The sequence below is a fragment of the Polyodon spathula genome, chromosome 10, assembly GCF_017654505.1.
Source record: "Polyodon spathula isolate WHYD16114869_AA chromosome 10, ASM1765450v1, whole genome shotgun sequence".
NCBI lineage: Eukaryota > Metazoa > Chordata > Actinopteri > Acipenseriformes > Polyodontidae > Polyodon > Polyodon spathula.
In genome coordinates, this window is record NC_054543.1 from 34,367,654 (window position 1) to 34,379,972 (window position 12,319).

Below are 12,319 nucleotides of genomic sequence, written 5' to 3' on the forward strand. Positions count from 1 at the left end.
TTAGGGTACCTTTTAAAACATGAGAAGTAAAGCTTTCGATAAAGGAAATTAAATCTCATTATCACATCGATATTTGTTTACTTGTTCTATACAATTATTTAACTTAATTTGATTGCTATACAAAAAAAAAAAAAAAAAAAATGAAAACGATCTTTTTCTTGGTAAAACACCTGGCACCATGAGATGGCAGTGTTGTCATAAAATAAGCTTTAGAGAAAACAAAAATATTGTCATTACTTTGAATATCAATTGACAAAGCAATTATTAACGCCGCAATCAGAAGTGAGCAGAAAATGTGTTATTAGAGGACAGGACCCATGGAATATTGTTTATACATTTCATTCGAATTGAACTGAAACCCATTGAAAGTACAACACTTTACACAAGACTGTATGCAGGTCTTGGAAAGACAACACCACTCAAAACTACAGCTTCCTCTTTATACTGTATTAATATGTATATCATTTACCATTTAAAATGTTTGTGTAATTTGTTGTCCTCCTTCAGTAAAGTTATATGACAAGCCACATGTGGATTTTATGGCATTTTACAGCACTGGAGAATTCCCCTGGATTCCACTTTTAAAAAAATTACGTTAAAAAAAAAAGTCAGCTCATAGGGTCATAACAACAAACCCCTTACAGCCGAACGTAATGACTGTGTTTTGCATCTATAACACTGTTTTGAAAGAACACTAACCTTGTTGGCACTACTAAAAAATGCATTGGCCTCTTGTAGGCGAGTTCCCCTTTCAAACATTTGGTGCCAAATCTCATCGTGCAGCGCCTTTAATTTCTGACTTCGGACCAACACCTCTTCTTTATCCTTATAATCCTGGGCCATCAGAATCGCGCTGGCTTTTTCTGTTAATCTTTCAACATACATGCTCCGTTCCTGAGGGGAAAAATATGGTAAACTGGCACCATTACCGCTGTCTCTGTGAACATTTGGCTCTCTTACATGAGCAGTGGGAATGCTTTTTACTGCAAGATTTAATTAGAGTAACCGTGTAGTCGAGGGAGCATGATGAACCAGGCTGGAATCAGGAAGTACAGTTGCAAAACAGTGGTTTCTTTTATTGTTTCCCACACAAGGGCTGTTATCTGCTGTAAAATAAACAAAATATTGGGAACGAAAATAAAACCTAGCTCGTGTTCAAGCATTGGCTGCACACGTTTTTTTTTGTCCTTAACTACGGCCAGGATGGATAAGATTTCCCTAACAATAAACACGATGACAGTCTCAAATCGACTTTTGTAAATTACCATTGACTATAAATGCTTCAACATGCTCCTTCACTGAAGCAAACCGAATGATCCCTTTTTATACAGGTATAATGAGATAACAAAGACCCATTAGCATTTACGAAATTACTGAACAGTCCAGGTCAACACGTAAAATTTTCGCAAACACACAGAAGTGGGAAAGAATGACCTCTGGTGGTAAAACGGCACATTACAGTGGCCCAGGGAGTAAGTCTCTTTTCAAACTAAGGCTGCTGTACTGGTTTTCCAGCACTTCGCCACCGCAGGTAGTACCCTTCTTGGTCAATGTCACCAGTTCCACAGTATTTATTAGGCAAGCCCTGCCAGCTAGAATCTCCTAAACAGCTTAAGATCTACAGTATGTCTCCCGTGGAGAGAAGTGATTTTGTTCTTGTGGTGAGTAGAGTAAGATTATGGTTTATACCGCATCTATCATATTTTTATAATGCAAAGTTATGGCGTGAGCCTAGACATGCATAAGGGTGAATTGGTGGCAACAACAGAAAACAGCATTATGCATTAAGAGTAAACAACATTTTTGACATAAAATCTGGACCAGAATTTATAGATTAGTTAAACAAATCAGGTATTTTTTCTAATACTGCTTGAACCACAACTCTTCATATCTCTCGTAAGGATAATGAATTGGAATTTATATAATGTAATTGAGTCAAATATGCTGTTCTTAATTAGCTGGACATATCGTTAAAAACACAGGCTTTCATTACCTGGAAACAAAAAGAGCTCTAATTCTGGAAAGCAAATTAATAAGAGGAATGTATTCTACACTCACATTGAAAGATTACACAAATAAATGAAAGATTATACCAGAAACTGAGTGATGACAAGTAAGAAAGAGGATCTCTACCCAACCACTTAGTAGAAACGAAAGAGATGTAAATTACAAGCAAATGGAATAAAAATGAAAACTTTCATCCCAGTTGTCTCTTTCATTTAATTGGTTTTCTAATTTCATCTCCCACATTTTTGTTTCCTGGGGTTAATAAATCTAAAAATCACAAACAGTGTTACCAATTAACAGCTAAGCCCACTCTTTCTCAGCGTTGCCAAAACCAAAAAAAGCCTTGCTTCTACAGCCTTAGTAAATGGTGTTGATTATATGGGAGTATAAATCCAATAGAACACCTGGTTCATAATTACATTTTATATCTGCACTGCCCTGCCTTTTAAAATTATAATCATGGAAAGAGAATAATGCTGGTGACAGACGGAACAGGTCCAAATACAGAGGCCACCCCCTTTTTTGAAATCTTCATTGCTTCCTGAGCTATGACATTACTTGATGAACATATTGATAGTCTTTTACTGCTGAAAGTGTAGTAGAGACAAGCCTGTGTCGTGCTTGTGTCTCAACAGCAAAAACTCAAGCTAGATTAAGTAGTAATATGCCACTTAATTATTTTTAGTGTACAATTGGGTTTGATAGAATGCTGGTTTTATTTGCAGAAACTACAAGGTGTTGGTGTGGCTAACTAAAAACAGTGAAAACCTTCATATAATGGATAAGGCAGTGTCATGGGTGGCAGACTCCTTACCTTGACTTTTAATTGAAATTCCTGATACTCTTGAAGTAACTCTTCATTTTCAGACAGAGACGAACCCAGCTGATCTCTTTGTAAATACACTTCCGCATGTTCTTTCAACCAGTTAGTCACCTGCAAAAACAAAGAAGAAAATGAGTCTAAAAAGGAAACATATACGGTATTGCTAACAAATTATTTTTGTATTTGGTAAGACATATTTTATGATAACTATACTCCAAACAGCAAACCATTATGTCAGGTTGTATCTCTTTATTGTTACTTAGTTGTCTTAATATTCTCTTCAGATCCTCATACTTTCCAGTTCAAAATGCATACTAATGCCTTCTATGTACATGTCCCCAGAATCCATGGCCTTAGATTTTTAAATGACCCGCAAAACACTTTTATTCTTTCTTTATTTTGAGTTTGCTTGTTTACACTGGGTAAATGAAATATGTTTTGATATATTTCAATACATTTCACATATTATTTAAATTGAGTAAGAATCACAATATCTTTTTTTTTTTTTTTACCTCACGATTAATAAAGCAAATTTAATAATTGAGAAAAACTGGTAAAAAGTAGGCATGACATTAAAGTTAAACCATCAAATTTCTTTAATGATTTAACTTTAATGATAGCATATTGAGTAACCAACACACTGCAGCAGCTTTCTGGAGATTTGCCACACTGCTTGGTGTTTCAAGCATTCATATAATCTCCCTTTCACAGCTAAAGTTATATTGGGAGGCCATTCCACGATAGGTAATACATGTTGACAACAGACTAGATGCAGAAAGACTGCTTCTTTAACTGACAAGTTTAAAACATCTAGATCCCAAATGTAAAAAAAAAAAACAGATACATCCAACTCAAAGCTGTATAATATGTCCCAAGTTTCAGATAGATGATTCCAGACTATTAAATATGATATTCATCTAATAAGTGATGTCAGCATAAATACCCTGCAATATGTGAAGCTGAAGGATTAGTCTATCTGCATTTGCAAATGACAGGCTCTTTTAATGTAAACAGAAGTGTAAATGTTTTCTTTTATTAGATAACATTTTCAGTGAATAAGTTAATGCAACATGAGTGCATTAATGCTTTTATAATATGAAGTGGGTTAGGGGGCGGGGGGTGAAAGCTGATTACTTTTGGGTAGAATAAGGACACACCAACTTGAGCTAAAGAGAATATTAACTGGGGCTTTCCAATCACATGGTAGGAAAATGAACCCTATACTACAGACACATACAAAAGCATGCACATAAACTCCCATCATCCACTGGGAATGTCAGACATACTTCCTGTTCCTGTTGGTTCCAGTGGTACATTTCCAGAATATGTTCCAGGTTCATACGTTGTTGTTTTAGCTGTTCATTTATCTGCCTTCTTCTGTCCTGAAGCATCTCCAGGAGGCTCTCAATCTTTAGACAACTGCTTTTGGCACCCCTAATAGCTTCAGAGTTTATAGCTGGGTCATCCACTTTAAAGTCTTTAATGAAATTCTGCAGCTCCTGGCTTTTGTTTAAAAGAGACATGGATTTTTCTAAAAGTACTGCAAAGATAATAAACAGAAAGAGAAAACAGACCTGTTCAATATTTCTTGCAAGCATCAATTGTCATTTTAAAAAATCCCATTTCTGAACATTTAATAGAAAAGTAAAATTGTTATAATCTCACACAAAATAAATGGTCAATCGCGCTCTTTTATAATGTCAAGAACATGAGCATTCTTCTCACACAGAGTAATTAGGAAAAGATGGTTGTTTGTAAAGTCTAACTCAATTTACTAGCTGAAAGCAATAACAAGATAAATAACACAATCTTAGTTTAGATACAGTAGGCACTGCTTTATCAGGCAGAGGCAATTGAGACGACCTTAGTCACAGTTTTGTTTCTTAATGAAAAGAAAAATAATGAAATCTCATCACATTATGATTAAATGTTAAATACATCATTTAAAACATGAGTCAATGTGGGTTTTTTATTCCTAACCAAAATGAATCGCTGTTTTTTTTTATTTCTACATGAAATGAGAAAGAATGAAAGCACATCTTATCACAAGACGAGACACTTGTCATGTTGACACGCCAACTTTCTTTGCAACAGAAGCCTGAAAAACCACAGGAGACTCCTTCTTTAAGAGTTTACACAATTTACCATCTACTGTCTTTCATCATTTGAAAATACTGTATCCCAATTAAACAAAGTGGCATCCCAATTAAACAACATAAATAGCATTGGGAAGAATTATCTCTCAGGGTTGTAACCCATTAGGCTGGTTCAGACACCTTGATTAGCACTAATCTTAGACAACCTAACATTATCTTAGGTATGGTAGTCCGTGATCAGCAATAATCTTTGAAACCAGACAATATTCTTTTTTAATATACTGATCTAATATTCTCTAAGGTTGGGGTAAAGGAGAATACACACGCAAAGTGAAGGGTATTAAATAGAGATGAAGTGACATAATTTGATGAAGAATACACCTGAAATGTCATTGACAAAACACTAAACCCATCCCATCTGACCTCACATGTAAACTTTATATCTGCATCATTATTTTTAGTTTGATGACATCCCATTCCATTACTCTGTCACACTGTCAATACAATATGAAATACACTCCCATTAGTATCTCATAGACATTTCCATTCTAGCTATCTGTTCGTCTTAAAGCCCTGGGATAAAAACACATGTGGTGGTAAAATGCAGATAACAAGGTTTGCTGGAATCGCTGCACAATGTTCCGATAGGAAATATTTTTAGTCACTTATCTCTAGGCTGAATTTAAAGTATGGTCACCGAAAGAGGACTACTTGCATATTATCTACTTACCAGTTGTACTTTGATATGTGAAACTTATTTTTGGAGTTTCATGTGACCTATAAAATAATACTGATTGTGTGTAGCATAGTTCTTTAGCAATGGAAGAAATACCGAATGTGAAACCTCAAGCCTGGTATAATATATATTATAAGAAAGAATTTGGGAAACTAATACAAATATATAATTTTTAGATGGCTAATGCTGTAGAAAGACCCTGTTTAGAAGAAAAGATTAAGGGCATAAGCTCTTGAAACATCCTTCAAGTCACCTTCCAGCACCTTGTGGAGTCTTTGACATGTCATGTCAAGGAGATCAGGCCAAATATTGGTCCAACCCAATATTAGGTAATGGCCATAATGAAGTGTGCAGGCAGTGTATATACAGTACAGTGTCTTTTCACCTAAAACAGTATACAACAGCAACACAACCTCTTCCTGATGAATTTATGACTCTCCAGAGATTGTTGTCTTTGGGCCTTGTCAAGTCATTAAACCAAAGGAAATGACCTTAACCTTGATAGTTATTGCTTTACGTATGATCTTGTTTAAGTGATGAAATAAAAACTGTAATCCAAGATTTGACAGTCTTAAGAGTCATTGCTGTGGAACATACAGGCTTGTTCAGAGATGCTTAAACATCAGCAAACACTGTTTGAAGAACTACCCCTTAACCCACTGCATTTTAAGAAAATGGCTGCACTGATCCACTGTGCCAGCTACTTGCCTTTCTTCATGTAACTGTGCTTGTGAAGAAGCTCCTTCAGGCAATCTGCATTCTGAAACTCTTGGGCATTTTGTAGGAAGTCTTCTGCTTCATCTATTCTTATGGCAAACTTTTTCAAAATAAAAAAAAAATACAATTTAAACTGTATTTCCTCACAACAGACATTACAATGGAAGTCATGAGATGTTTCAATATTTTGTTTAATTGATATAACTAATTAAAGGTACCTGTAATTTTATCAGTCCATGAGTTAAGTACCACTTGGCCTTATCCTCACTTTCATTAGAACAGTACATGTGCTTTACCCTTAACATATAACACAAGTTGATGTGGTGGACAATGACATTATTAATTTGTTGTCATGTGATATTAAAAGATTGACAATGAAAGGATATGACAGCAGTAGGAATTCAATTCAAGGCAGTACAATGTCTAATATAAGGAATGCACTGTGCTTCAATTAAAGTATTGACTCCCTTCATCTGTCAAAATATTTGTTACATGGAATAGCTGAAAGAACTTCTTTCATTTTTAAAGATATTTTTTATATCTAAGTTCCTTTTTTTTAAAAAAGATTTTGTAGATGAAGAGAATGCTATGGCTTTCATTTTTAGATGAGAATGTAGTAAGACATTGTGCCAACCAACCTACTCCATTATTGATGTCGCCTTCTGTGAATTTCCAAGAATGGGAATTTAACAGTATTGTAGCATGAGGTTCGAATACAGTGGAAAAATACAGATGTAATTTCTTACATGGTGATAACATAATTATACAATACAAAGTGACATTAGCAGTTTGGCAGTCTTTTTTATTTGACATAATTTCACCAAGTAATACTTCAATGCAGTGAACCGTCTCACCTGAACTTAGGATTTCTTCAGGGATATGTAAATCAAGTACAACAGCCACTACTACCTAAAGCAAGGGTTTATTCCAAATGCATTACTGTATATAAACAAACACTAAGCCATGATACATTTGCATTTGTAAAGATTGCAAGTTATAACATGAGTGCCACTGTCTCCTCCCACTGTATTTTTTACACTATATATATATATATATATATATATATATATATATATATATATATATATATATATATATATATATATATATATATATGCAGAGGTTGATTCCTTATATGGTGTGTGGTTGCTAGACAACCATGTCTGGCTTCCCCTTAGTAGCTGCCACAATCTTATGAAATATATACAATGCAGTTATGGGTTTTCAAGATTTATCATGCTTTTTATCCCTAAATAAAGCACCTGTTAGACATCTTAAAGGATGAAAATGACTATTTGCAAACTGTAAAATGTTGTAACACTTACTTCCAGGGCTCTGTCAAAAAAGTCCAAGGCGAGATGTAACAGTTCCTTACGCTTTTCCAAGAGGTCTATTAGAGCCACCCAGGCCTCACTCAGAGTGGTTGCCATGGCACCATACACCTGTTCTTGATCCAGGTTTTCCTCTGCAGTTTTATCAGCTTCACCCAGCAAACTCCAAACACCATCCTCATGTGCCTATACAAATAAAAATAAGAAAAGAAGCTAGTATTAGGTAATTTGCTTATAATATTTTTAAAAAGTACTCCTGAACTATAATAACAGAATAGGTTAAAAAAAAAAAAAAACCCTACATCATTTAGACATTAATATAAGATTGCATTTAAATGATTCCTGTATTTCATATTTTAACTTAATTAGCTGAGTCGTTTGAATAAATATACTAAATGCATTGTAATAAAAACTACATCTAAAGATGCTATAGGCTATTTCTCACAATGAATTACATTTACCAAAAATTGGGTGCATAAACTTATAAACTTCTGGCACACTTTAAACTCGCAGATCGTGTCCAGTGTACTGTTCATTTAGCAGTTACACTTAAGTTTAGGTATATTAATTTGCTTGTAATAAACATGTCATTAAAGATTATGATTAACAAGCGATGACTATATAATTGTAATGACACATAACTTGTTGAGCTTTACACTGTGGTATAAATCAGGTGTTAGTAATTAGGTGTCTATAATGGTTTACTGTAATTACATTGTGTTGTTTTAAACGATTGGCCTACCATTAACATGTCACATTTATAGATGTATTACTAGTTGAGAAATAATGTATTTTATTTAAGATATTTAAAGTACCACGAGTACATAAGTATGCATTTAAAATCAGTAAATCTGTACTCCAAATGAGACTGTAATATTGTATATTGTAAACAAATCAAACTTATTTTCTTGCAGAGATAAACATAGAAACCAAAATTGTAACATTATCCATTTTATAAAATCCTAAAGCATATTGCATGCACATGGCATTAATTGCAAAGGAGGACTTGATGATGTCATTGTGGCAGGACCTGCTAGTAATTGACCTTCATATTAAAAATCTTGTAGAAGACCAAACATACAGTTTAACTTGGGGTTTGGCACATCATATGTTATTTTGTTTGGCTTGATCTTTTGTACAAACAGATGGATGCGATCAGCTAAATTTATGATTGTTTTTTCAGAAATTAATTTTTAACGTAAAATAATCTTTTACAAAAAACGAGTACCATACTGGAGATCTCAGTTAATCCAGTGTGTTGACTATATTAAAAACAAACCGTATATCTTATATTTCTATACTGTATCACAGATATATACTATACTAGTCAGCCATATTAATACAGTGACTTTTCCCAGAAACAAAATAGTGCAAATATCTTCAGTAGCTCCTGTACAGTAGGTATTGATCCCACGTGACACCACGTAGGTGTTGCAAAGGGAGTTTCATATGTTTGCAGAGAATTGTATGATAGTTATTAACATCTTTGATATTACCCTTTTAACTGGATATTCTGTGTTTATATAATATTAATTTCATCCCATGACATTTAATGTCTTTCAAAAAAGCTAGAAACCTAAGATTCATGGTTTGAGGATGGATTTGTTGTTTTAACGGGGAATAACTGTCAAATATCCACAGTCAATGTTCCAACCATTTTTTGCAACCCTGTAAAATGTGCCTTTGTTGAAAGAGGAGACTTTGAAACCATTTCACCCTGGCAGACTTAATAAATATCATTGATTTATGGATCTTCTTAACTTCTTAATTACCTTGAGTTTTGCCAACAGGACTTCATGTCCATGAAGTAGCTTCTTGGTCTCATCTTGATTACTTCCAATCTCTAACAGATTGGGTGTGAATTCAGCCAGCTGGAGCTGCACCAGTGTTCCACACTAAAACACAATGGAAGAATCACAGGTAAGAACAATGGAAAGGGAACACTGAATAACATTGCAGGGTTTAATATTCTGGTGGAATGTTTGAGGTGTGTGTTAAATTTGTTCGGACAAGTCAAGGATACATTAAACCAGTTTAACAGTGATAACTCTAATGAAAAACACAAGTAATTCCACAAAACTGTTTACAGTAATGCCCTTTTATTCACGTGACATTCATTTCAATACATTTTGAATGGCTGCTAAGGCCACAGATTTCCACTGAAAAACATTACAGATTTTTTTTACGTTACAGAAACACCAAACAGTGGGAGTAGATGCAGTTATGTACTTTAACTAAAACAACATAAAATAAGAGTGATAGGCTCCCAAGAGCCATAGAACAGTTACACCACAACTGTAAAAGAGCACTTGGGCAAAGATTATTTCCAAACAACATTACCAATTTATGTCAGGTGTAAATCGGTTACAGAAGCAGAGTGTGGTATTTTTTTTTTTTTTACTGCTCTGTGGGTAGGGAAGCGTTTCATTGGACAGCAGCCAATTATTTTGCAAGTGTGTGTTGCCCTTTTCTTTACCACATGCTTGAGATAGCTGTGTGCCACATAGCAACATTGAAGAGACCCATTGTACACCACATTCTCTTCTTGCTTATACAGCATGATGACAATAATACAAATTAATAAGCCATGTACATAAGAAAAATCTGACATTGCAAATGACTTATTTAGCAAATTAGGAGTATCATTATAAGCAGATGTGTAAATTACAAAGGTATTATTTTACTTATAACAAATAGAGCTTGGAAATATGCTTTTGTTGGTACTAGTATTAATTATTATCTTTGTATTGGAATTACATATCAGAGCACTTTTTTCTGCACACAAATGCCTAATGGAAAAACTGTGTTATTGATTCTGGGCACACAACAAGGGAAGAAAACAAGTGTAGCTGTGACATCACTGACTGGAGCTGAACTGTGCATGTAGTGACAAACACTTGAATGTCTGGCGCTCCATATGGTTTTAAAAACAGGTTTGAAGTCTGTATTGAAAATATTTACAGTGCAACAAAAAACACATTTGGAAAGACATCTGTTTTGCATCCTGAATTTATAACCCCCCACTGTGGTGTCAGGTGCTTACCAAACTGGCAAACAGGAGGAAGCTTGTCCTTCACTGTAGCAAACACATTCATTCATTATGTTAGGGTTAAACACAATTGTGGATCAATGTAGCTTTAATTGGTGACTAGTCATGACAAAACAGTAACCAATTAGTGGAGTGACACATTTTGTCAGGATCTTACGTAAACCAATATGGCTCCAATGTCATTGAAAAGATTTGTGTTGGAAACGCAGTGCAGTTGTCAATTAATTGGCTTGAAAGACATTGGAAAAACAGTTTTTAAAAGGGCTATTTTATGATAACAATTAAATAACCCTTTGAGTATACTCTGCATACATTGCTGTGTCCACCAACAGACATCATTTCCTTTACAATAGATTTGTTTTACAATTTAGAAGCCAATCAGTGTTTACATTTAACCAACTTGAACACATTTTAAATACATTGAAGCATGATAACTTTTAGCAATGACAATAGCATTTCTATAAAGAACCAAAATACTGTTTTTCTTTTTAATTAAAGCACTATAATATAATGTCTGCTCAATCTGGGTATTTATGTAAATCTGGAGTACAGTGTAGCCTGTAACTGTAAAGCATGCACTTATATATGTTTAAATTATAGATATACCTTTAGTAATGCTACAATGATCCGTGAATCCCCTGCTTGGACTGCAACAGTACTAATGGTTGTTGTGGAAGGCTGACCTCCATAGTCTCCTTCATTGGACATGGTCACCTCAATCCAAACGTCATACAGTGGAAGATGGCTAAATTATTCTAACAGAAGGCCATAAACACTCTTAGTCCCACATCTATCCACTGAAGTGCTTCCTGTCCTAATATTGCTGAAAGTAATAGTCCAATGTCAGTTCTACTTTTGCCACAGGTTTATTTCTATTTACAGCAGTGGTAACAGTCTTGATTCCAGTTCTTTTAACAGCAGTTTTAATCCAGTCTCAGTCCTGGTTTCAGCTCCTGTATCCACAGTACTAGTAGTACCCCCATAAAACTTCAATCCCCACTGAGCCCTTGGCTTGAATGAATATCCTAAAGCAAGCAAGGAGTGGAAGTTAACAGAGTAAGAGCAAGTTAAAAATAGAAATATCCACTGGGATTATTACTGTGTACAAGGTTATTTGACACACCCCTAGTTTGGTTGCAGTGCTCTGTACCCTATCCCTCCACCCCTCTCTTCCACACATTGTCAGACCCAAATAGCAGCGTGTTTATTGCTGGCCCGTTCATAAAACATCATATGACACTGGATAAGCAAATGATGAATTGAAAATATTTAAATTCATTTTTATTTATTTATTTATTTATCTCTGCAGCACTTACAGCACACAGGATAAGCTTATAGCATCAGCCTATGACCTTAAATAAGTATGTGTGTTCAAAGTGTACAGGAAGTTTTATTACAGGCAGCATGTGAATGTTTTCCTGGAAACCCAAAAATACTCTAAATATGTTGCCTATTAAGTCACCAAAAAAAGCTAATAAATAAAGACAAATGCAATTGTTTATACTTGTAACCAAGTTAAATTTACCGAAAGCTGTATTCCTCAAGGGTCATTTGTTTTTC

The 12,319-nt window shown here is 34.6% G+C and overlaps 1 protein-coding gene across 5 annotated transcripts in view; it reads right to left on the reverse strand.

The window, feature by feature from the left end:
* The window catches only part of LOC121322293 (coiled-coil domain-containing protein 141-like), a 37,759-nt gene extending 25,949 nt beyond the window's left edge, over positions 1–11,810 (reverse strand). For 3 of the 5 annotated variants that reach the window (XM_041262071.1, XM_041262068.1, XM_041262067.1), the window contains exons 1-7: positions 11,366–11,809; positions 9,483–9,605; positions 7,705–7,896; positions 6,371–6,479; positions 4,117–4,370; positions 2,822–2,941; positions 700–894 (exon numbers count right to left, since the gene is read on the reverse strand). In XM_041262071.1, the coding sequence (XP_041118005.1) occupies positions 700–894; positions 2,822–2,941; positions 4,117–4,370; positions 6,371–6,479; positions 7,705–7,896; positions 9,483–9,605; positions 11,366–11,467 (1,095 nt within the window). In that variant the 5' untranslated portion in view covers positions 11,468–11,809. Of the gene's footprint in view, positions 1–699; positions 895–2,821; positions 2,942–4,116; positions 4,371–6,370; positions 6,480–7,704; positions 7,897–9,482; positions 9,606–11,365 lie in introns of all 5 variants that reach the window. The other 2 variants (XM_041262070.1, XM_041262072.1) reach the window with 1 other exon arrangement.
* Between the last annotated feature and the right edge of the window lie 509 nt (positions 11,811–12,319).